The following is a 26,231-nucleotide window of genomic DNA, read 5'->3' on the forward strand; positions in this document are numbered from 1 at the left end:
TTTATCCATATTTAAAAATAAACACAGACTGGAAAATAGATAGTCCTATGTCTGTATTTATCAGTAAAACTGGGAGCCTCAATTATAATAAGTGCTTTAAATGAAACACGGTTAGTGACAATTTTTTCATTACTTTCAGGCTGTTACTTTCATGAATATTCAAGCATTAATTAAAATCAAATTAATTTCGCATTGATGTAGCTGTTTAAAAAGCAAATAAACAATAGTACAAGAATAGCTGAAACTAGCGTCACATGCATTCATTCTGAAAATACTTGAATTATTTATCAGTTAAAAACATGACAATAGACCCAGCTACAGTGTACTAATATAGCCTTAGAGCCCGATGCAATGGGCCCTACCAGCCATTAGGCCCACTCCAGCCTTTAATAAAGGAGAGGGCTTTTAAGGGCCGGTACAGCCCGCTATGGTGGGCGCTAAGGCTACTAGAACATTCCACCACTGGAGGGTAGAATGCTCTAACTTGTAAAACGAAGGCCTCACGGAGCCAGAGGCGGTTGAAACCCCTTGGGCTCCGTGAGGCCTTTGAGAAATATTGGAATGTTGAAGCTCTGTGCTTCTACCGGCCATTAGAAGCCTAGAGCACTCCATTGTTTTCAATAGAGCTTCCAACATTCCAATGTTCTAATATTAACTACTGGCGTCATAAAAGAAAAACATATCCCGGCACCAACCTTTCATCACAATATGAAAACTTCATGTCCAGGCTGTGGCGACTGAGGAAGGTTTTGCTGTCCAATGGAACTTCAATGTTAGATGGATGAGGGATAGGTTCGCAGATCAATACCAAGCATGTCATCGGAGGCTTTTTGTAGCCACATTCAGTGTGGTTGTTGCAGATGTCGTAGACACGAATATGTCCTGTGCAATGAAGAACCTAGATGTATTAACAAAAAATGTTAAATACTGTACACAGAAAACAGATGAGCGAGGAGGCAATCTAAATGTTCTTGGCTAAGATTGGAAGTTTTAAAGTTTGTCTATGTTTGTAATCGCTCTCAGATTTAGCAGAATTGTGTAAGGTCCACATAAACGTGTCATCTACAAACTAAATGAATCTCACACTGAAAGAGAACACATTAAAAGGGGGAACGGGGGAGGGGTATAGATTTTCCATCAACGACCTCCCCAGATGAAAGTTTAATGCCAAACTATCCTGAAACAATATGCACGAGTTTATGTGATTAGATACGACTTCCGGTTTCGCTTTTTCTGTCAGCGCAGTGAACCATCTGGCACACATTCCACCGAGCTGGACGGCTATAATATTTTATTCTCCTTTCAAGTTTAATTTGCCTTTTCATATGTGCATGAGCTTTCTTTTACAAACAACGGTCTTTAGTATCAGTATATGGAGGATATACTGAATACTTTAGTGTAACATCTGAGCATCTTTGGCCTCAAATCCAACGGGGCTATTCATTTTAATGCGATTGATCTAGACTACCACCAAAATGACAAGTTTGAGTCTAATTCTGGCTATTTTTTAATTTAAACTTTGTTCTTTTCCATGTAATTTAGAATCTATCCTCCATTTTGATGTATTTAAAGGCCTATCCTAGTTCTAAATTCTATTCAACATTCAGGCAGAAATTTCCATTTCAACACTTATCACCACGATGACCAGTGTCGGGGGGTGGGGAGGGGGGCTGCATTTATATCCGACATAGAGCAGAGATGTTTATTTACTCTCTGGCAGGTTCTGTATACATAATTTAAGGTTCTTTCCAATTACCAACTCAACGATCAATCAATCAGAGTACTTGGAGAGCACGCTACTTACCCGCAAGGGTCTCAAGGTGCTGAGGGGAGAGGAAAGGGGGGGGGGGGCTCGCTGCTACTGCTTTAAGAGCCAGGTCTTGAGGAGTCTTCTGAAGGCGAGTAGGTCTTGGGTCGGCCGTATGTGGGTAGGGAGGGTGTACCGTGTTGGTGGCGAGGTAGGAGAAGGATCTGCCGCTGGAGGTCGTTCGTTGGATGCGGCGGACAGCGACGAAGGCGAGGCTGGCGGAGCAGAGCAGAGCTGGCGGGTGGGGATATAGAAGCTGAGTCTGCTGTTAAGGTAGGCTGGTCCGGCGTTGTGGAGTGCTTTGTGTGCGTGGGTGAGGAGCTTGAAGGTGATTCTTTTGTCCACTGGGAGCCAGTGTAGGTCTCTCAGGTGGGGGCTGATGTGGCTGGGGCGGGGGACGTTGACGATCGGTCAGGCGGAGGCGTTTTGGATTCGTTGTAGACGTCGTAGGTGTTTGGCTGGGATTCCTGCGTACAGTGAGTTGCCGTAGTCCAGTCTGCTGCTGACGAGGGCCTGTGTCACCATTCTTCTTGTTTCAGTTGGGATCCACTTGTAGATCCTGCGGAGCATGCAGAGGGTGTTGTAGCAGAAGGAGGAGGAGATGGTGTTAAATGTAAATGTGTGTGTCTTATAAAGCAAACTGCTACCCGGAGGCGTCCTGGCGCTATAGACCGCTGGGGAACCCGTCCTGGGTTTCCCTGTGAGATGTTCCCTCCTGGGTATGTCCAAGGTGAAACCAGGCATCCCCGGCGTTTGTGGGGGGCCGTTGTGGAGATGCGGCAAGCTAATGCCCAGAGTTGCCGCGTGTGATCCCGGGAGCAGGGAGGTGGGCCGGAAGTTCTTGTGGTCCTTGGGGGTCGGCCTTGGGCTTCTTGAGGAGGGCGTTGATTTCGGCGTGCTTCCAACTTTCTAGGAATGTCACTGTTTTGAAGGAGATGTTGATGACCATCCGGAGTTGGGGTGAGATGGCTGCGTCTGCTTTGTTGAATATGTGGTGTGGGCACGGGTCTGACGGCGATCCTGAGTGGATGGAGTTCGTGACCTTGCGTGTCTAGTCGTCATTGACGTTGGACCAGGAGGTCAGGCGGATGGTGCTGGTGGTGTTCACAAGGGAGGTGGAGTCTGGCGTAGTCGGGCGGTTGTGGTGTTGAAGCTGTCGTGGATGTCAGCGATTTTGCGGTGGAAGAAGATGGCTAGTGAGTCGCCCAGTTCTTGTGAGGGCGGGATGGGGTTGGAGAGTTCCTATACGATGCTGAAGAGCTCTTTGCTGTTGTGTGCGTTGTTGTCCAAGCGGTCTTTGAAGGAGGATCTCTTGGCTAATCTGATGAGGTGGTGATGTCTGCGGGTGGCGTCCTTGTGGACTGCATGGTTGTCCGGTGTGCGTTCGTGGAGCCATATTTTCGCCAGTTTCGGGCATGCGCGTTTGGAGGTCTGGAGCTCGTCCATGAACCAGGTGGCTCTCTTGCTGGTGTGGCTGTTGGAGGGTTTCTTGAGCGGGGCGAGGGTGTTGGCGCAGTCGTTGATCCACTGTCTGTGGTTGCGGGCTGCGGCGTCTGGGTTGGTGGGGTTGGTGGGTGGGTTCTGGGCGATCATCTCTGGAGTTCCCCTTAGACCGCCGATAATGTTCAAAAACAGCCTGCCTTCGGAAAGTATTCAATCCACCTCAGGAAGCGTTCGAAAAATGTGGAGCCCCATTTCTCCCAACAATCGTAAAAGATGTGGAATCTCTGCCGTTCCACGAACGTTTACAAATGTAACCTGGTTCCTATATCCCAATTTCTTTAAATTATTGTTGTACATCAAATTTTAATGTAAACATAGTGTATATGCCCTTCAGTTTGTTTCAGTTCTGCAGTTTTCTAAAACTACGGTACATTTCCTCCAATTGTTGAATTGCTATATTTTGTATCTTTTGTACTCCTGACATTTACAAAGCATTCTGTCGCACCCAGGGCTTGATTTGCGGTAAAAAAAGACAGCTAATGAATAAATAAACTGCACATTTACATAAAATTATGCTCAGTATCGGATTACCTTCCACGTGGCAGACTTGATGTTTACAGTCCGTCCCCTGCTAGTCAAAGTGCACTTCATTCTCAGGAAAAAGCTTCTTTCGGTAATCTGCTCCTTTGACTTTTTTGAATTACCTAGAAGAATTTTTTTAAAAGAGTCGAATTGTAATACACAGCTAATACTGAGGCATTTGTGGGTTTTTTTCTTGCAGTTAATCATTTAGCCATGCAGAAAAGGGCAAGCATATCTCAGTAAGTCAATTTGTTGCAGACAAAACGCAACCTCAAAACGGAAATGTTCTCATTCTCTTCCCACAAGGTTTCACTGTAGAGAATGTGCAGAAGCAGTGGGAAGTGCAAAGAAAGATTGTATGAGGAAGTGAACGAGGGTGAGGAAGAGTGAGCGAATTCAAGGCGGGGAGGGGTTGACAATAGCGAAAGAGGGAATGAGAATGACAGACATCAAAAGGCACATACTAAGTGTGACTGCAGTGGGTACATTATACGTCGAATGACATCTAAAGTTCCAATCCGCACGTTAAGGCTTATAGATGCGCTTGAAAAAATTACACATGTGGCATTTTTTAGCATCACATTATCAGACAGTGTTAAAGGTCAGTTGAGTTTCTATTTCAGAAGCTTACAGTATTATGGCACGTATTAACCAGCAGACATTTCCTATTACACGCGACCATTTCATATTACCACTGGTTTTGACTGATACAACTAGAAACAAGTTCCTAACGTTTAACTTCACTTTGAAGCAGATATTTACACCTCTCCTGTAATATAAAAATTGGCTTTATCCACAGTCTAATTTAAAATAAATTTTCCCAGGATGAAGGACTTTTGTGCCCAACGTATTGGGGTTCTGATTGAACACAATGGAAGCGCATGCGTATAAGACATGTATTCGTTTTGTATTCTCTGAAAAACATAACCAAAATTGTGAAAAGAATAACATACTCGCTGAATAAAATTTATGGATTGACAAGTTGAACACAGACATTTCTGGAAGCATAATTTTATATGCCATATACTGTAGAGCGGATTGGATTTTTAGTGGTCACTCGCGATATATCTTACCCATTACACTGACAGGACCACAAGGATAGAAGTCTTTCCAGCACGTACAAAACATATTGAAAAGATTAATTTCAAAATTATAATTTGGAGTTCCCTCTATGTACAGATCAAAAGTGAGAGATACGAAAAGAAATGCAGGCACAGATTTGTTGGACATCAAACTCACAGAATGAGACATGCTTAGCTCATATATACAGACGTGAGATGAAGTGTATCAAGCACTGGCAATGCCATTTCATCTGGCTTTAAGTAGTGTTGTTTGGTAATGCAAAGTTTTACAAGTAAATCACAAAGGAACGAATATGTGCTTCTGTGGAAGCAAAGAACTGTAGAATAATATTGATGTCGGTTAAAACGTCTGGAGACAGTTGCAATGTCAAGCCAGACCTAAACATCGATGTAGGACGGTTAATCATTGACCACCCCCCCTCATCTGTTTTGCACACTGAGAAAAACACCATAAAATATCTCGTTATCTAGGACACTTTATTAGCATTACAATGTCAGGTGTGTGCCCCTGAAAGTTCAAGCTCAAGCAGCTGGAAGAATAAACCAAATGTTCACAGATGTGTGGAGGGCAAGTACTTTTTCGTGGAAGCACACAACTCCTGACCAGTCAAAACGTGTACTCCTGGCTCCCAACATGTGGGTGGAGCCAAATATCCTCTCTAGTAGTGCTCATATAATTGTCCGGTAACAGTAAAAATAAGAGTGTTAATTCAAATGCACAGAAGAGGGGACCCAGGCTCCATAAAAAAATAAAAGAGTGAGCGCCAGAGATGCACAAACAGGCAGAGTAAAAGAGAAGGACTTTACGGTCCTTGAAGATCTTCTAGTCACCCTTCTAGGATCAGATAATTAGGAGGGACAAAACAACTCTACTCCAGTTGCAGTGGGTTGCCGGACACTTCCACCCGCTACACATACAAATTAACTATAGGATGCTTATACGGAAATCAACGACACAAGGATACAATACTATAAATATTGTAGATCGGAAAAAGATAGATGCTGCAACCTTCTTAAAATTAAGAGAATAAATACATACATACCTCAAAACTATTTTACACAGACTGAGATGATTAGTGGAATTGGTAGCACTGGAAAGCAAAGTAAAATTGTTTGCGATTTACTCCCTAGGAAGCCGCTGTCACTGAATGGTGTTTTTGGACTGCAGGGTATAATTGCAGACACTAACCAAAGGCAGGAGCAGCCCAAACGTTCACGTTTAAATAGTTTTATTATTTATGAAAATAATTGGTTTCTTGTTCAATAGACTAAGCAAAGATTTTAAGTTTTTTTAACCATTTTATGTTTTTTGATGTTTTTATTTAGTGGTTCATTCGTATATCATTTTTAAGGGTGAGGAATTCATGTAATGTTCTCCAATCTTAAAACAGTTATTGAAATAATCGCTCAAATCACATGCCACATTGCATACAAAATATGGAGGAATCTGACAGGAAAACATCTTGAGAAATTTATCTTCAACAGCTGCAATGCCGGCATGGGAATATTTAAATATATAGATGTCTGTATTTGAAGTCCACTCCAAATGGGATTTTCTAAAAAGGATCATTTGACAAAATCCGACGGCAACATTAACCAGAAAAAGTGCTTCAGTCGGGATTAATTAAACTCCGAGATCAGCGAATCATTTCTTTATTTTGAGCAGTCTCCTTTTTTACTACGTTAATCTTTAAAAAATACATGCAGTTTGAAAATAGGCACATGAAAAATCGTGTCCTCTCACCATTTCGGTGTGTAAGCATCTCCCTCAGTTCCTCATGGTCACATGGATGAGTGAAATCAAAGACGCTCTGGCCAGTCAGATCAAACTGTAGGAAAATAAATTGTTACAGCTCTATACAAAGGATGCCAGCAGGTTTATGGAATGAAACGTTTCCCCCAGAACCCTGCTACCACCAGCCCACTGGTTTTCCCTCCTATAACTCCCCACCCTACTACTGAAGTTACCTGAGTGAGTCCCATGCATTTGTTGACATTATCAGAAAGGTATATCATGTCTCCATCCTCGGTGAGAACAAGGACGAATCCTTCCAGAGCTTTTAGGTAGAAGCAGTTCAATTGTTTGTCCAGCTCGGTTTCGGTCTCAGGTTCACCTACAACATAAAAAGTAGCATTTATGATAAGCTAACAGAGGTGGGATGAACACCACATCTTTAATGATCTTAAACTGCATCACCTTAAAAACACTTTTCTGCTGCCAAAATGTATATCATTCAATAAAGGAAAGCTGGTTAATTTAATAATCAAGTTGCCTTTATGGCAACTGCATGCCTTAGTCTATATGATCTTTCGTATTATTGTCAGGGTATCCCCGCCACTTAGTGGCCAGGACGAAACTGCTTTGATATCAGATCTTTGTATGCCAGTACCACACATGCATAAGGATGTGAGTCACGGGCCCCCGCATATAGATGCACTTTTGCCATCTTCTTTCCTGGAAAAAAGGAAAAGCAGGCCTGTATTCTTAGATAATGGCTGGGGGTATCGTTTGACAGCGTTGATAACTGGAAAGAAACTTAAGGTAAAAGAAAGTACCATATATGTAAGTTTATTCTTATCCTATATCCTAGTTTTCTAAAATTCTTAACTTATGGATAGATTTCCCAGCAACTGAGAATGTGAAAGGGAACAAGAAATGGTAGCATTGAGTAACCAGAGCCTCGGAAAACAGGTTAAGAACTTGCAAGTCAAGCGTAGTCTCACTTCATTTCGTAGCTGTGTCAACAGAATGCTCAAGAGGTAGCTCAAATGGGTCATGCAGTGTATGAGAGACAATAGGTATGTGCCAGGAGTGCTGCCAAAGCAGCATCAGCCCTGATGGAAATGTGCTCAGAAGCCAGATGGAACAGTCACCCTATGCAAATTTGTAACAATGAGTAATAAAGAAGGCAATGCGCTTGCTAATAATGGCATTAACTGCCTTTCGGCATCACTGCTTCCAAAAGTCAGGAAAAATTGAACCATAGACTACAGTGCCCCGATTTCTCCAGGTAAACGTGCATGGTGTGGCTTACATTCCAGTTTTGAAGAGGAAGGTCAGTATAAGAGGCACTCAGATGAGAGAAAAACACAGCAACAATGACTGCCTCATTCAAATGAACCCCCTTCAGAACCACTTGATCAAAGGTGAAACGAATCATCAGGGCTGCTTTAGTTGATGAAAGTATATGGTTTTGGAGAGTGAATCCCCTGCAGCTCGTGGTGTGTCTAGCAGATAGCATGACCACGAAGAAAGAACTCTTAGCACCCAAGACATAAGGACTCAAAATGTTATAAATCAGCCTGGTTAGTACCAGGAGTAAGTACTAAGAGACAAGTGCCTAATCAGCAATGTATGATGGAATAGATGCATCTGGCATGGCACATGTCTTTGGAGGACTTCATTGGCTGCAGACAAAACAGATCAAATAGGTTCTGCAGGTGTCAATATGCACTTGGGATTCATTAAGATGGTTGAACGATGTCATTATCAACTGAGTGGGCTGTTCTGTTTTGGTAAGGCCCATTTGGAGACTTGCTCCATTTACTCTTCTACTTAGTCTTAGCACTTCTTTCCAACCACCTGGACTCTTTAGGCACATACACCCAAGTGGAGGACATGCAATCTAGGAAGTAGCAACCAGCCGTCTTCAATGGACAGAAGGTCTCTCTATTGAAGATGGATGTGATCCTTTTGAAGCCGAACAGTAGGTTAGAGAACCAAACCTTCGGGAGTGGGCAAAATTGGAGCTAATAAGATCACCCAACATCTTGGACTGTCTGATATTCTGCAGAACCCCCTCTGCATCGGAGTAGTCGAATACAGGCCTACTGATGTCTAATCCCAAATCACACTATTACCTAGGGACCAATGCCTAGTTGACACAAGAGGTGAAATGGTCTCTTCTGGAATACAGGCTGGTAACACAGGCCTTTGAGAAAGGGGGACTTCATATTTCAATGAAGGAGTTTAGGACCTCTTGGTGGATTTGTGAAGAGACTGAAAACGTAAGTTCAGACAGCTTGCCTCGGAGTCGATCGCCAAAATTAGGGCTGTGCTTGAGCTCCACGTTCACATAACACTCCTTCCATCTCACAGAGATATGGCAAGTTCATGTCCCCTTTTTTCATAAGTAGACAAGGGCTGTGGTGGTTTAGGCGTGCATCATCTCAACTTTGTTTTTTTATTACATTGTCTCCAATATGTTTATGTGGGGAGCTAAAAGGATCAGTCCAAGAAGCAAATGAAGGAGAGTTATCCACAGTAAGCTCCACCATTCTAGCTCATCTATGATCAGTTAGGACAGTAATTTGTAGGCAGAATAGTCATCCCACTGTCAGGTTGCGAGCACCTGTCCACCATCATAATAGTGTGACAAACTATGGAAGGGCGCTGTCAAACTTGAATTATTTAAGCTCCAAATGGTCCCAATGCCCAGTCACATGAAATTACAAGGAGCATATTTGGAGCGTGCCCCTATGTTCCTTGCTTGTGGAGACTCTAGAGCTCTAACCCCCTTAAGATCTCTGTGTTCAAGTGGACTGCTGCCTAGCTTAATATTACACACTCTGGAGGTGGAAAGAACTTTAACAGGCTGGAGTCTAGAACGGCACTGAAGAGACTGAACAAGATTCTGACTGTTAAGGCGAGAATCTACCCTATCTCCCTTCGTTAATGCCAGGGTGATAAGGAGATTGTCAGTGCAGCAATAGCAAAGACCTGGGGCCTAGATGTTGATAAACACCTAAAGGGCACGACGGAGACCCCATCAAAGCCGTGGTTGTCAATAGACTTAGTCTACAACAATGAAAGCGAGGTGTCACTGGTGTTCCTCCAGGGCGAGGACATAGAAGTTTATGCCTTGCAGGCCAAGAAAGCACACCAAGTCATTATTCAGCACATCTGTCAGGACCCAAAACAAAGCTGGAAAGCTTAGCTTTTGGAGGAATACCTGATTTAGATCATAAAGATGCATAAAGTAGTTAAGTCCTCAAATCTTTCCCCAAAGAAGGAAATAGTGGGAGATATATCATACCCAATTATTGAGGGTCGAGCATATGCTATTTTTCCTAAAAGAAGGAGTAGCCTTGTGACTTCTTCTAGGACTTTTTAGGATGCTAACACGCAGAGGTGGCCTAGATCGGGACAGCTGTGGAAGATAAAGAGTGATGTTTTTGCATATAGTTTTGTTTTTGTCTATTACATATAGTGCTCCTGTAAAATTCACGCCAATGTGTACTCTACTAGTGTGAAAGGCTGCCTTGCTTTGCAAGTTGGACCGAAAACACTGTAAATAAATTCAAATTGCTGAGTCACAGAATTGGAGAGGAAGTTATTTTTTCTAAAAACAAACTTTGAAATAGCAAACTTCTTCTCAAAGATTAGACGTTGAAAGGTAAAGTACTCTTCCATTTAAAACCATAGCTTAAACATTTAGCACTAGACGAAGACCGAGGTTTTTTAAAAACAATAACCTCTTGGGAATTCTCGTCACTGGGTCAACAGAGGCTAGGCATCCATTACAGACCTGATCCAGAAAGTGTTGCCAAATTCGTTTCATGGATATAAATATTCCAGGAATCATGGAAGAATCAGAACTGGCTTCCAGGAAAACAAAGGGAGAGAAAAATTATCATGAAATCCAGAATTTGCTGTACATTGTGAGCATATGCAGTTCTGACTGGCAGGCTCCTTCAAATGACTTCGAAGATATAGTGTAGACACATACCCATCTATTAATGGGTATGTAAAGATGTAAAGACCAATCAAAGGAGAGCTGCTCTGGAATTACTGGTGCCTCGTATAGGTTAGAAGCTGTAAGTTTCCAGAAATTCTTTTCAAGCGTTGCTTGCTGAATCTCTTGCTGCTGAAAGTAGCGTTGCTTGCTGAATCTCTTGCTGTTGAAAGTATAGAAGTCTCTTTATTTGCTGTATATCTCATGCACTGACATGAGCCTGTCTGCAGTCTTGTGTCATTTTCTTCAAAGTCCTTCTTAACGTATCACAGGCCCCCATGCCCCTGCGCACCTTGTGTTACGCACATTCTGTTTACAAGCCATTCACTACAACTCTACTTCTTGCTATGGTTTCCCTTATTTGGGTCCCATTGTTCAGCTGATTTCATTGTGCCAGATTTACAGTCTTTTGCTTAATCTACACTAGGAGGCGAGCCAGTGTCTCTGGACTGTGAAGACTGCGCTCTGGTGCCAGCCGCCTTATTTTTTTAAGGCTTTCATTATTTGGTCCGCATTCTATCAGGTCTTCACTTTGCCATTTCATAATCTACTGTACAAAGATTCTCTCATTGATTCTACAAAGCATTAGCTGTCCCTAAGTCTCTTCGTACACCTCGTGTCTTTTACAGAACACTATGCCGTATACCGTTTTCCACAGAAAGCATCCAGTGTTTCCTGCTGAGCCCGTATTAATCAATCCTTCTCCCTAACGTTGTCCGTTCTTGTCATCTCTCTATTAGAAGTGAGAGAGTACCCTGCAGTGGCCTTAAGCTTCCTTAGTTCCCAGGGAAGTGCATGTACTAACCTGTGCACACACTTAAATGAGGTGACCTTTTTGCCCAGTACACATTTTCTTTTTCTACTGTTGATCATTTAAGTTTGCCTCCTTCTCCAGTATCCCTGTTCTTGTGATGTGCTTCGGAACTCTTCCCCTTTACTCCCTCTCCCCTTACTGTACGTGATTTGTATGTCATACTGTGGGAGCTGTGCAATGTTCCAGTACTGACAATCGTGCTTCCCTCAGGCTTCTTCACAGCGAGTGCTTCATAGTCTGCACTTTCCTCTGCACTTCCTTTAGGATAAGTAATTGCTGAACCTCTAGCTTGGTCTTGTCTGGTAGGAAGAAAATTCAGAAAGATTCAACTTCATGGCAGGCAGTGTAAGTAGTCCTGCATTTGTTAAATTTTGAATGCTCCTAAGGATGGTTATAATTTAATACCCTGGTCAAAAAATTGTCAAACGCAGAACTCTTCTGCATTAGAGAGAATACTTTAATAATTAGTCCTCATGGCTCCAATGATTTAAATGTAATTTGGTAAAAAACAAGTTCCTCACATGCAAGACTGTAAAGTTTTTGATGCACGGTTTAGGTAGAATGGAGCACCTTTGCTTTTGTGACGAAGGGACCATTTTATATGGAAACGAGATTCCCCTCACCCACGTCAGATCCAAGACAGTACTGCCCACTTCAGACAGTTCATATTCTTTGATAAGTAAAAATGTGAGCATGCAGTAATAAAACAAAAATGTATAGGAAAGGGTTTTCACAGACTGAAATCTACTTCCAAATCTGTGGATTTGGAGATTTCTGAAAGTTGGACCCAACTCATTGTAGTCAACACAAACGCCTTCTACATTTCAATAATTTGGTTTCCATTAAAGCAAGTTTTGGGCTTAACTGCTCAATTCTATGTCAGGACCGGAGGCTTCAGATTATGCTATATCTTCCTTCGCTTTATTAACATAAAGAAACCACAGCAGCTCAGGAAAAGATATAATAAGAACACAAGATGCTTTAAACATAAAGCATTGACGTAATGTTCAACAAAAAAATCAACCACAACTCCCAAGAGTCTCTTTGCTTATAATAATAGTCCACAGTCCTTTGTCTCTGTTCATCGTCCCTATATAACCGGACTTCCCATCATCTTCCTCCTCTTTCTTCGCTGCTCCCGCAGCCAGATAAGTGCTTTTCTATTTTGTCTTCTTTTATTGTGATTGATTGTCTTGCGGTCTTTGGGGACTCCTTGCATGGTTTATTCCCTTTCAGAGTCCCTGGTTGCGGGAACGTTCTATCGTTCCTACGCGACTTTCTTCCCACTTGCGTGCGGTGTGTACATAGACCGCAAGGGGGCGGCCTGTCGCCTCGCCGACCCTCCGGCGCGCCTCCGCACTACGAGGAGCCGCGCCGTGGGGTCTGCTTGCGCAGGGGCCGACCCTCGCGTACCCCTCTGACACCTGGTGATCCGGGTCTGTACTTTCACAATTTTGACGCCCTCTGGGGTCTGTATAGCGGTTTGACCGCGTGAATCGCCTTCGGGCGAGATCTGTGCACCTCTTTAACAGTGTGTGGCCTAGCGCGCTTGAGGGGTACGTAGACCCGGTCCCGGCGAGGAGGGTCTGCGCGCTTGGGGGTTGGTGCAGCCCACCTGCCACGTCAGCTGGCCCAAAACGTGATCGCAGCCGCTGGGCCTGCCCACATTCGAGAACTTTCTCGGTTGCCGCCCTCTTGGGTGCCCCGCATTTGCCCCTTGGTTCCGAGATGGAAGGGGAGTACGAGGAGGAGGCCTGCCCCTTTCTGCAGGATGATGAGTTTTACCAAGCGGTGGACAACTCCATCTATCGTTGTGTGACGGAGGTGGTAGGGCCCATGGAGGACCGCCTTTCGGCCCGCATCGTGGAGGAGTGTGCGAAGCTGGCAGCGGCGCAGGTGCCGCCGTCCCCCGAACTCCCGGGGACGTCCGGCGGGTTGCCACCCGCTCCGAAGAGACCCCGTGGTGAGGGACCTTCGTCGGAGGCCCAAGGCGTGGACAAGGGCGCTTTCGAGCGACTTCGTGACGCCTTTCTGGCCAAGGCGACGGCGGTGCCTCCGACGCCCTTGGTGGAACCTGGCACTTCGGGCGACGTGTCTACTGCGCCCGCCTCCCCGATCTACGACTCTCCGGACACGGATGACGACGGGGAGTCGACCCGTTCTTGGCTCCCGGTGCCTTCAGGGAAGGAGATGCCCCGAGATGAGTCGGGCATGCTGGACCCTGACGAGATCGTCCACCCCCGATCCGCGGCCTGGGCCCCGGGGGAGACGGTGGCGAAGTTTGTCGCGGGCGGGTTGCGCAAGCCCCTGGAGAAGGAGGCGAGGGGTTGCCTGCGCGGGGAATGCCCTCGGCCTACTTTGGAGGGGAAAGTGGCCATGACACCAGAATTGGACCCCAAGATGGCCACCTTCCTGGCGAAATTCATGAAGGACCCCAGGAAGGGGATCGACCGGTCCTGGCGGGCCTGCCAGGACAAGCTGTTGGATGCGGTCGGGCCCGCCACGAAGATCCTCGATATGGCGGAGGAGGCTCGAGCGAATGGCACCGCCATTTCACCGGAGGTGCTCTCCAACTGGGCCCAGAGGGTGATCGTATTCTTGGGCAACGCCAACTGTGCTCTGTCCACGGAGCGGCGGCGGTCGCTCCTTATCAAGCTGGACCCGAAGCTGGGGGACCTGGCCTCGTCGGAGGCAGGTGCCGTGGCCCAGGGTGGCCTCTTCGGTGAGCCTTTCATCCGCGAGCTTGGAAAGTTCGTGAACACGTTCACGTCGCTGGACAAGGCCCAGTCCAGCATCAAGAGGGTGTTCCACCAGCGTTTTTCTGGAGGGGCCGGTCGCGGCAGGGGCCGCGCGATCGGCCGTGGTCAGCAGACCAACAACCGTGGACAAGGCTCCGGAAGAGGTCAGTACCAGACCTCGGCCAACTACACCAATTTCTACCCCACGAGGGGACAGCGCTATGGTGGCAGAGGATTCAAGAAGAACTCCGGACAAGGACATGCCCCCGGTGAGTGTACTTTGCTTGGATCAAGTTCCGATTGGGGGGCGGCTGGCAAGCTTTTACGGGGAGTGGGAATTGCTCACTGCCGATGCTTGGGTTTTGCAAACTGTGAGAGGATTCCATATAGAGTTTCACGACCAACCAACTCAGGTGAGGCCCCCGCGCCCGATGGTTTTCTCAGAATCCGACGCGCGTTTGATAGACGGGGAGGTCTCAGACTTGCTGCGCAAGGGAGCCATCCGTCTATCAACGCGCCACCCGCATGGGTTCCTAAGCAACGTCTTCCTGGTAGACAAGACGGATGGGGGCAAGAGGCCTGTGATCAATCTCAAGGAATTCAATGGGTGGTTGGTCTACCGTCACTTCAAGATGGAGGGGATCCATCTCCTTCGGGACGTGCTCCTCCCTCGGGATTGGATGGTGCGACTGGATCTCAAGGATGCCTACTTGGTCGTTCCCATCCACCCCCCTCATCGTCGTTTCCTACAATTCCTGTGGGACGGCAAGGTGTTCGAATTCACCGCCCTGCCGTTCGGTCTTTCTTCGGCCCCGTGGTGCTTCACGAAGGTCCTTCACCCGGTGGTGGAGTTTCTCAGAAGCCAGGGGGTCCGTATGATAGTATACCTAGACGACATCCTCCTCCTGGGACAGTGCCCAGAGGTACTGGCAGGACAGCTGCGTCAAGCTGTCGGCCTGCTTCAGAGACTGGGGTTCGTTGTCAACGGCTCCAAGTCGGTCTTGGTTCCCACTCAGCAGATCACCTTTTTAGGTTTCGTGGTGGACTCGGTACAGGCGGTCTTGAGCCTACCGGGTCGGAAGGTCGCAAAGATACGACACCTGCTTCGGCAGACGATCGCGAGGGATCGTACGTCACTGCGCCATGTCGCCAAGGTGGTGGGTCTTCTATCGTCCTCCATCCAGGCGATTTTCCCAGGCCCGCTGCACTACAGGGCTCTTCAGCGCCTGAAGGCGCAGCATTTGCGCCGTGGGATGTGTTACGACCAGTGGGTTCCCCTCACAGACGAAGTGAAGGAGGAGATGTCATGGTGGCTGTCTCACATGGAGGCATGGAATGGGCGAGCGATCTTCGGGTCGGCTCCGGACTTGATCATAGAGTCCGACGCAAGCAGGTCGGGCTGGGGCGCCCGGTGCGGGGATTTTTCCACCGGCGGCGCCTGGTCGTCAGAAGAACAACAATTGCATATCAATTGTTTGGAGCTCCTTGCGGGCTCCTTCGCGGTTCGCTGTTGGACCAAGGATTCGGTCAAGGCTTGTGTCCTGCTACGGATGGACAATATTTCGGCGGTCCGATATGTGAACCACCTGGGAGGTCCTCGGTCCCGCGCTTTGGCGGATCTGGCGAAGGACTTCTGGGATTATTGCCTGTCTCGTCACATTGCGGTGACGGCAGAGTATCTGCCAGGCCAGTCCAATCAAGTAGCGGATTGGCACTCTCGACATCTCAGAGATGCCAGCCAGTGGAAACTGGACCCGGGAGTCTTCCGGTGGCTACTTTCCCTTTGGGGCCCCTTCTCGGTGGACCTCTTCGCGTCCCGTCTCGACCACCAGCTGCCGCGGTTCTACAGCTGGAGGCCGGACCCTCTGGCGGAGGCCACGGACGCGTTCTTACAGGATTGGAGTCGGGAACAACCGTTTGCGTTTCCCCCGTTCTCCATGATCATGCGAACGGCGGCTCAAATACGCCGCCAGGGTGCGGACCTGGTGTTGGTTACACCGCTGTGGAGGTCTCAAGTATGGTTTCCGGTTCTTCTGGAACTTTCCTGGGATTTTCCAATCCTACTCCCCCTGTTTCCTCTGCTCCCGACGAGCCCGGATCAGGAACCTCACCCTCTCGTCGTGCAGAACACTCTCCGCCTCGTGGCGTGGAGGCTCTCAGGAGACGCAGGACGCTCCCGGGCCTTTCGGGGTCAGCTGAGCACTTGCTCTCCAAAGCATGGGCCGATAGTACGACGAAGCGTTACAGATCCGCTTGGCTTAAGTGGATGCGTTTCCGGTTCTTCTGGAACTTTCCTGGGATTTTCCAATCCTACTCCCCCTGTTTCCTCTGCTCCCGACGAGCCCGGATCAGGAACCTCACCCTCTCGTCGTGCAGAACACTCTCCGCCTTGTGGCGTGGAGGCTCTCAGGAGACGCTGGACGCTCCCGGGCCTTTCGGGGTCAGCTGAGCACTTGCTCTCCAAAGCATGGGCCGATAGTACGACGAAGCGTTACAGATCCGCTTGGCTTAAGTGGATGCGTTGGTGTTTACGAAGGGATCTGGATCCCGTGGTCGCAGGCCTCGTTCCCGTGCTGAATTTCCTAGCGCATTTGGCCGACAGGGGTCTAGCGTATAGGACGATCAATGCTATTCGGTCGGCGATTTCTGCTGGCCATGATAACATCGATGGCCATCCGGTAGGGGAACATCCTTTTGTGTGCCGGCTTCTGCGGGCTGTTCGCCTCGCGCTGCCGCCAGAACCTAGGTACTCCGTCCTTTGGGACGTCAATTTGGTTCTGAATTTGTTCCTGTTGTGGCCGGCCAATTCCTATCTGTCTCTTAAAGAGCTGTCGGCGAAGTTAGCCATGTTGTTATGTCTGGTCTCTTGTAGGCGCGTCTCGGACGTGCGCGCGCTGGATGTTTCTGCACGCATTTTTTCCCCGGATGGGGTTACCTTTACGGTGGGCCGACGCACTAAGACGTCGTCGCGTTCCATTTCTTATCCAGCCTTTACTGACACTCCTAACTTGTGTGTCGTGCAATGTCTCAAAGCTTATGAGGACCTGACCTTGGATCTGCGCCCTCCGGGCGAGCGTCAGTTGTTGATTGCCCTGCGGAAGCCACACAAAGCTGTCTCTTCCCCCACTATTGCTCGGTGGGTGCGTTGGGTCATGCAGGAAGCGGGCATCAATACTTCTCTCTTTGGAGCACACTCCGCCAGGGGGGCCATGGCCTCTAAGGCATTCTCGGTGGGTGCTCGTCTGGAGGACCTTATGCGAGCTGCGGACTGGTCCTCCGATTCCACCTTCAAGAGGTTTTATTTTAAGCCGGTGGTGGATTTGGCTCAGTTGGTGGTAAGTAAGCTTTAAACTAGCATAATCTGAAGCCTCCGGTCCTGACATAGAATCGAAATTTGCCTAGCTTACGTAACGGTAAGTTTCAATTCTATTAAGGACACGGAGGCGAGGATTATCCCACCCGGACTACGGTGGTGTCTCTACCCACCCGTATGGCAGTAAGTAAAGCGTTTTCCTTTACGTTGTCAGTACTGTGTTGTTCTCTACATGCTCCTCGCCTTGTTGTCACATTTCCTGGGCCACCTCGCTGATGCTGTTCCTTTTTTGGCAGGCAACGACGGTGCTAAACAGGACCAATGAGGCTTAAGCGTGATCTGCGCGAAGAAAGAGGAGGAAGATGATGGGAAGTCCGGTTATATAGGGACGATGAACAGAGACAAAGGACTGTGGACTATTATTATAAGCAAAGAGACTCTTGGGAGTTGTGGTTGATTTTTTTGTTGAACATTACGTCAATGCTTTATGTTTAAAGCATCTTGTGTTCTTATTATATCTTTTCCTGAGCTGCTGTGGTTTCTTTATGTTAATAAAGCGAAGGAAGATATAGCATAATCCTCGCCTCCGTGTCCTTAATAGAATTGAAACTTACCGTTACGTAAGCTAGGCAAATTTCGATTCTCCTGGTATGTATAGAATATACAAATTTCCAAATAATCCCCATTACTATATCAGCAAGATCCTTTTTGCCCTCCAAACTACGAGAAAACAAGGACATGCCAAGTGCAGGAAATCTGCATTAAGGGCATGTCGCATTTTTTTCTACTAGCCAAAAACGTGGTGAGAACTGAATGAAGCGTTCTCACTCCATCTTGTAAATAAACATTCAAGCAGATGGAGGGTGTGTTTCGAGAGAACTGTTTAACAAAATATTGCAAAGTTTATGACTGCAGCCACGGTGCAACGGACTTCTACTGCATCTGCGAGTCTCTTGGAAAATCTAAGAAAATTGTAAACATACATCAAGACTAAGAATATGGTTTATTTTGGAATTATAACTCTTCTCTGAAAATGATTTAAGTGAAAAATTGGGATAAATATTGATGCAAGAGTCAGGCTGGACTTTTAAGACTAGCTATAATTTGTCCGAGCATTTGCCAAGGAGTATTTTATCCGTTAAACCACGTGGTTCAATGAATAAAAAATATACTTAAACTACATGAAAGAATTTTAAAAAGCATGTCACAAATAAAGGCTAAAAACATCAGTGACGGACACCACCCACTCATAACAAGAGAATATAGTTCAAAAGTTACTTACACTTACCGGCATCTAGCATTTTTCTCATGCGCAGGTAGCTGATGGTCAGACGCATTATTGAAGCTTTGTCAAGATGGGAGCTCACATGATGTGGAAGTGGTAACTGATGAGACAGTTCATAGAAAACCTCCGATTCCTTACTTCTTCTACACCTAGCGGCATCTCTAGACTTCTCCTTTCTGCGCTCGGAACTGACTCTGAATTAAAAGAAAAAATATGACGTGATTGAAAGCACGAAAAAGGACAATTAAAATACTTCTATTAACCTAAGAGACTTGAATTCAGTTTCACTGCAATATTCTTTTAACTAAAAGTAGAAAACACTGGGTACTGTAGTTTGGCCAGTACTCTTGAATCCATTGAATCTTTCAAAAAGTTCATTCTTTAGGGTTCATACTGAATCTAGACCTAACCGCACACAAACGTGTCGGCTTGAGTACATCATGGCTGCATTCAACAGAAATTGGGACTGTCCTGGGAGACTGAGGGGGTGTTTTTTTTTTAATCTCCACCCCCGTCTATATGGTGAGAGGACGGTCAGTTTATTGGGGTAATTTCTGGAGAAAATGTTTTACTCATGGGGGCAAATGAGAACTCTTACGGGTTATTCTGCTGTTTGTAAATTACCAGCTTGGAAAGAATTGCTGTTGCTTTCTCTGAAGAACGGATCCGCAGTTAAAATGAATTATGCAGACCCCCGCCGATTTAAGCAGATTTTTAATAATGGAAGTACTGCTGTAAAACAAATTGGTTTGCACACTTTGGTGGATGTTGCAGGGCTTCAGACTGGCAGTTGGATTTTTTGAGCACTACGAGAATTATTTTCATCTTAAACTTTATTGTATAAGTGCAGCTAGTGTTTCATTAATGAGGGAAGTAGTTACGTTTGTTTCGCATTAAAACCACTTCGGCTATAGCACATTAAAGTGGATCACCGACCATATAACCAGTAACGTGGAATAATGTTAATCATAATAATGACATATCAGCCTTATTTTAAAACATGCAAGAACGTCAAAGTACTAAAACACACACAAAAAAAATCCTGAGGTACTGTCATGTAAAACCTGGAATGAGTTTTATTACACAGGCACATCATGCTATTTTTTGTCTTAAAGAATATGTCACAGAAAGCACCCAGACCTTACTCCAGGCTCAGGGCAAGATGTCGGCCTCCCTTATGCTCAGGCTGGAAAGTGTGGGGCTATACAAGGTTATATTGTATCATGGTCTTAGCCTCCTCTGTTGTAGGAGCATACTCCTGAGGAGTTGCATGATGAGGAGGACATGGAAGTTGGGGGAAGAAACAACTTGGGCTTGAGGGAAGGTGCGCAAATGGAGGGAAGGTGCACAAATGGAGGCAAGGTGCGCAAATGGAGGCAAGGTGCGCAAATGGAGGCAAGGTGCGCAAATGGAGGCAAGGTGCGCAAATGGAGGCAAGGTGCGCAAATGGAGGCAAGGTGCGCAAATGGAGGCAAGGTGCGCAAATGGAGGCAAGGTGCGCAAATGGAGGCAAGGTGCGCAAATGGAGGCAAGGTGCGCAAATGGAGGCAAGGTGCGCAAATGGAGGGAAGGTGCGCAAATGGAGGGAAGGTGCGCAAATGGAGGGAAGGTGCGCAAATGGAGGGAAGGTGCGCAATTGGAGGGAAGGTGCGCAATTGGAGGGAAGGTGCGCAATTGGAGGGAAGGTGCGCAAATGGTGGAAGGGACGTAACAATTTTAAATGGTGATTCAAAAGGAGTGAGCCAATGGTATGGTAGGGTAATGAGTGGGGCTAGCCAGGCTCCAGAGCAGCAACTCAATTTGAAAAGCTCTGGTGTCGGTTCACATTCAAACTTGTTTGGTTTAGGCAAGCACTGTTGCTATGGCACACAGACATGACAAGCTTTCTTAGTAGGAAAAACCAATGGTGTTCCAAAATGGAGAACTTGGCAGACTTGGTCAGGGTATTTATACTCCCCCTTTGAGGTTCCCAGCTTTGTTGGATGGAGAAATTTGAAAAGGACGTCCTCAGAATTTTAGACGTAGGCTCCTATTGATGTATAACCCAGAGATGCTGTAGTAAATAGTCACAAGATGGCAGATGAACGGACGCGGGTACCTCCAAGTTGCAGGCACCTTATTGGTGGAACATGGGAGACTGTGCACTTTACCACTGCTAACCAGCACTATGGTGCTTGTGCTCTCCCCAAAAACCATGGTACAATTGGCTTACACCTGATTGGTACATTTAATTTACCTGTAAGTCCCTCGTATATGGTACCCTGGGTACCTAGGGCCTGCAAATTAAATTATACTAGTAGGAAGTAGCACTCATTGTGCCACCCACTAAAAGTAGACTTTTAGATGATGCCTCAAGCCTGCCATTGCAGTCTATACTACAGTTTTAAACTGTCAACTCAACCTGACCAAAAAATTTTTTTCAGGCCTAAACCTTCCTTCTTAATACATATAAGCCACCCCTAAAGTAGGCCCTAAACAGCCTGCAGGGCAGGGGGTGTTGTATTTAAAAATGAGGCCATGTGTTTTTACGTTTTACATGTCCTTGTAGTGAAAAACTACAATTTTTTTATTTCACTCCTTGAGGCCTATCTCTCCCATTGATTAACATTGGGTTAACTTATTATATTTATTAAGTGCTTACTCTTGATTGAAAGCAGGTAGAACTGTCATGTTTGGACTCAAATTAATTGCAATTTAAAATCCTCTTCAATGGTAATCTCAGCGCCAGGAAGCCGCTTGGCCGCAGTGCGCTTTAGCAAGTCTCTTCTTTCATTTCATTTCATGGTAAAGTTGGATTTTAGATTACAATTTGGAAAATGCCGCTTTTAAAAACTTGGCCATTTCCGGTCCTAAACTTTGAGACCTCTTCTTCTAGGAGTTTCCAGTGGCTTGGGCTTGTTAATTGCTCCCTCATTAGGAATGCTTATTCAGGGCTTGAAAAATCCGAAAAAAATGGTACTAGTCCTGCAGGTCTAGTACCTTGGAAAATCCACTCGACCCAACTGCAACCTACTTGACCTCCGTCTCTGAAAACAGAGCAAAAGTGACAAGTTAACAAGAATTAAAGGCATCTTTATTGCTCATTCCCTTTGTGAGCAATAAAAATGCCTTTAAATATTGTTATCTTGTCACTTTTGCTCCGTTTTCAAAGACAGAGGACAAAAGTTAGTTTGTCTCTCTACTCGCCAGAAAGGGAGAGTAGGACCTAAAAATAGCTCGTCCTCATCAATTCTCCTTCGCAAATGCGAGCGGGCGAGTGTATTTGTCGAGCCCTGCTTATTGGGCTACACCCAGGTCCCATTGTTCACTGTCTTGGCCCAATAAGCGTGCCTTACATTTCAAAGGCGCTGCCTTAGCACATTCACAAAGAACTTGACACCAAGTATTTGACACCCCCAACATCTTGGGACCTGGGCAGGAAGGAAATTCCGGAACCAAATGTGTGTGTCAGGGGGACGACTTCAGAAGTTTCTTCCACTTCAAAGCTAGAACTAGGCATACATAATGCACCCTCAGACCCACTCCTCTGTACACTCCTGGACCTATGGAAGACTACAGAAGGACTCTCTTTAATTCCAGACGACTGACCTTCTGCTTAAGGGCGGCCCAGTTCTTCAGAGGCCTGCCTTGCTGCTTGACAGAAAGATGACCATCTCCTTGAACCAAGGACTGCCAAAGTGACACGAAGCATCATTTGACTGACTACCTGTTTTGAGCTACAGAGATAACAAGCTCCAAAGGTCTTTCTGCAACTGCCCAGCTGACCTGCTGTAACAAGCCCTGCTTGAACTTGCCTGGGCGCTGCTGTTCTTTGCTGGAGTGAGCTTCTCATCCCCAAAAGGTGCCTCAACAGGTCTTGGACCCATGGCTGGCTTCAGCTGAGCTCCAGTGAAATCCTGAAGTGTTGAGCTCTGGGCGCAGGATTTTGAGAAAGTAACTGTTTTAGCTGGACTAACATGCTTCATATATGCAGCACGCAGACCACTGCAAACAGCCTGAACTTGTGACTTTGTCCAGGTCTATCTAGCACGACCAGAAATTCACAGTTAGTGCTTTATGCTTCTTGGTACAATTTTTACTTAAACCTTTAAAATTACAGAACTGTGGTTCGGCGGTTGGATTTATGTCATTTTGTTCTCAAATTGTTCATTAAACATTTCTCCATTGTTGCAAATTGGCATGGGATTTTTCTTGTGGTGCGGTTTTACTTTATTACGCTTTTGTTTGCTGCAAAAATACTTTACACATTGCCACTAAGGTAAGGCCTGCCTGCTTTTGTGCCAAGCTACCAGTGTTAACCACATGTTAATTTGGTGACTTTTGCGGTTCACCCTAACAAGGACTGTAGTTGTAGCTCGAGAAGGATTGTTACCCCTCTCAACCAAAAGCCCCGTTTCTCACAGGGTTTGATTTGGCATCTAGCCAAATTAAAGGAGACACACTGACCTGGATTTGACCAAAGCCTTTTTGGAGACAATGCAAGCAATGTGAGTGCGTATAGGACAGTGCATAACTGGTAAGTACAGGCTAAATTCTTGCTGGTTGCCCGTATATAACATTTCAGAATCACCTTTATGTTGTGGTAGGTTGGCCAGGACATGCTACAGCAGTGCTAACCGTCATCCTTACTTGGACATGGGTCATTTGTTGAATCAATATCCCCTGGTTGTAAAAAACAATTAGGGTTTACCTTTTTGGGGTTCTAAAATTTTTAATGTGTTTCCTGGACTTTTTGGGGAGGGTTTTGTTGTGCAAGGCCTTGCAGGCGTGGGTCAGCGTCTTGAACTGGCATCTCTTCTCAATTGGGAGCTGATGTCGTTTCTTGAGGTGGAATATCATGTGGATCCTTCTGGAGAGGCCGAGGAAGAGTCTTGCTGCTGAGTTTTGTATGGTCTGGAGTTTCTTCAGGACCCTATTGGTGATTCCTACATAGAGTGTATTTCCGTAGTCCAGTCTGCTGGTAACAAAGGCCTCTGTGATGGCCCTTCTGGTGTTGACTAGGAGCCATCTGAAAAACTACTGGAGCAAGCAAAGGATGTGAAATCAGGTGGATTAGACTGCGTGGACTTGTTTCCTCATCGAAAGCTTACTGCCAAGGATGATTCTGAAGTTGCGAACGTGGTCTATCTGGGCAGGGGGAGGGCGGTGTTCTGTGGGCAACCATGTGCTGTGGTTTCCAAAGATGAGGACTTCGGTCTGGTCTCTGTTGCGTTTGAGACAGATCTATTTTATCCAGTCAGTAATGTCCTCCATGTATTTGTGGAAGATGGCTCTGGTGGTGGAGGGGTCCTTAGACAGTGAGAGGATGAGTTGGGTGTCGTCTACGTAAGAGATGATGTTGAGTCCGCGGGACCAGACGGAGTCAGCCAGAGAGGTCAAGTAGGTGTTGAAGAGAGTGGGGCTGAGGGACGATCCCTGGGGGATTACGCAGATAATTATCTTGGGCTCTGAGGTGAACGATAGGAGATGGATACTCTGGGTTCTACCAGTAAGGTATAGGGTGAACAATTTCAGGACATCTTCTTGGATCCTGTGGTGGACTCTGTTGAGCTGGATGTGGTGGGAAATGGTGTCAAACGTGGCAGACAGGTCCAGGATGAAGAGGGCTGCCACTTCTCTACAGTCCTGGAGTGCCCTGAAGTTGTTGGCTGAAATCAGGGCTGTCTCTGTACTGTGGGGGGCTCGAAATCCGGATTGGGAGGGGTCCAGGAGTTTGTGGTGTTTTAGGTGTTGAGTGAGTTGCTGCTTAATTGCTTTTTTGAGAACCTTTGCAAGAGAAGGGAGCAGAGAGATGGGCGGGCAATTCTTAGGTTTCGCTGGGTCGCCAGATGGCTTTTTCAGGAGGGATTTTACTTCAGTGTGTTTCCAGTCCTCACAGAAGGAGGCAGAGATGATGGAGGTGTTCGGGATTTTCCTGAGTGCATTACGGATTATCTTGTTTCCCAGGTTGAAGACTTGGTGGGGCAGGGGTCCGTGGGTGCTCACATGAGCACAGCGTTCATGACTGATATAGTGTCTTGCTTTGTGAGGAGGTCCCAGTGGGATGAGCTGATGTTTGAGGTTTGTGTTCGTGGGTGTGAGCTGGTTGATGCGGTTGGCAGCAGGGGGGTTGCAGTTCGAAGCTTTAGTAGATAGCCGATATCTTGTTGTGGGTGAAATCATCAAGGTTGTCGCAGAGTTCCTGGGAGGGTGTGATGCTGTTTTCAGTGGCTACTTGGTTGGAGAATTCCCTTACGATGGCAAAGAGTTCCATGCTGTGGTTCGTGCTGCCTTCTAGACGGTATGCCAGGGCATTCTTTGATTCTTTCAGGAGGTGGTGGTACTGGTATAGTGCTGTCCTGAAAGCGACACAGTATTCCAAGTGTTTGCTGAGGCGCCACTTTCTTTCTAGTTGTTGTCAGTTGCATTTGGTGGTTTGCAGGAAGGGAGCTAGGTGAAAGAGTGCAACAAGGGAGAGACTTACATGAGGGGGGTAAAAAATAAAAAAAATGGTTTCAATTCCAGCACAAACAGCAGTGGAATCATATTATTCAAAGACAATCAAGCTGTACTTGACCGTTGCTCTAGAGGAAATAAGTGGAAGTGAAGCTGACAGGCGCTTTCCAATTAGGAGTCAGAAAATAGGAGTGACAATGAATGGTAAGCAATGGGTGGTTCCAAGTCCATTATTTGTGTACAATACCTCTTGCAAGCAAAAGCACATGCAGTGCATGCTGCTGCAGGTGAGACAAAGAAATTATAAAAATGAGCATTCATTTACAAAGCATATGAAAACAATAACTTTCAGTCACTTAGGTACAGCACAACTCTTTGTTTGTGCTTATTAACCCCTTGGGCGCGGCCGCGATTCTGCGCCTGTGCGGCTTTTTTCGAAGTGGGCGGGTTCATGACGGCCCCCATCCGTCATCAGCACACTCCCACCGCGTTGCATGACGGCCGGGGGCCGTCATCAGCATAGAAGGGGTTAAATATAGTATGCCATACACAAAGAGGGCTAACATTAACATCACAACTCAACGAAGAAGAGTTTTATCTGTGACATTTTCTGGTGGTGGGGCTATTGTTTTCAACATTATTTCTCACACCATTTGCCTGTGGTAGCCGTTCCTTTTTCCTTTCTCATGTGTTGTCAGCCCCAACTCTTAAAATTCTCAAAGGTAGACTAGGAAACACAAATCCGGACAAGGCTTAAACACATTACAATTCTTGAGGGAAAAAAGAGAAAGAAGTAGACAGTTCTTTGGAAGAGCCTCTGTGAGTAAACACAAACGTGGATGAGAAAATGACGACTAGCGCGTGACACACTGATTCTGCTCTCGTTGTCAAATTTTGCAATTAACAACTTTTCAATGTGGCAATAGACCCCTCCTCAACCATCTGTAGAGATCAAACAAACTTAATATATAAACATATACACATTACTTATGGGTGG

At 46.3% G+C, this 26,231-nt stretch overlaps 1 protein-coding gene across 2 annotated transcripts in view; it reads right to left on the reverse strand.

Moving 5' to 3' along the window:
- Positions 1-26,231, reverse strand: part of HIF1A (hypoxia inducible factor 1 subunit alpha) — a 191,271-nt gene that overhangs the window by 110,830 nt on the left and 54,210 nt on the right. The window contains exons 2-6 of one of the 2 annotated variants that reach the window (XM_086937946.1): positions 18,803-18,993; positions 6,883-7,028; positions 6,659-6,743; positions 3,842-3,954; positions 696-898 (exon numbers count right to left, since the gene is read on the reverse strand). In XM_086937946.1, the coding sequence (XP_086794072.1) occupies positions 696-898; positions 3,842-3,954; positions 6,659-6,743; positions 6,883-7,028; positions 18,803-18,993 (738 nt within the window). Of the gene's footprint in view, positions 1-695; positions 899-3,841; positions 3,955-6,658; positions 6,744-6,882; positions 7,029-18,796; positions 18,994-26,231 lie in introns of both variants that reach the window. The other variant, XM_086937945.1, reaches the window with a different exon arrangement.

The sequence above is a fragment of the Lissotriton vulgaris genome, chromosome 9 (assembly GCF_964263255.1).
Source record: "Lissotriton vulgaris chromosome 9, aLisVul1.2, whole genome shotgun sequence".
Lineage (NCBI taxonomy): Eukaryota > Metazoa > Chordata > Amphibia > Caudata > Salamandridae > Lissotriton > Lissotriton vulgaris.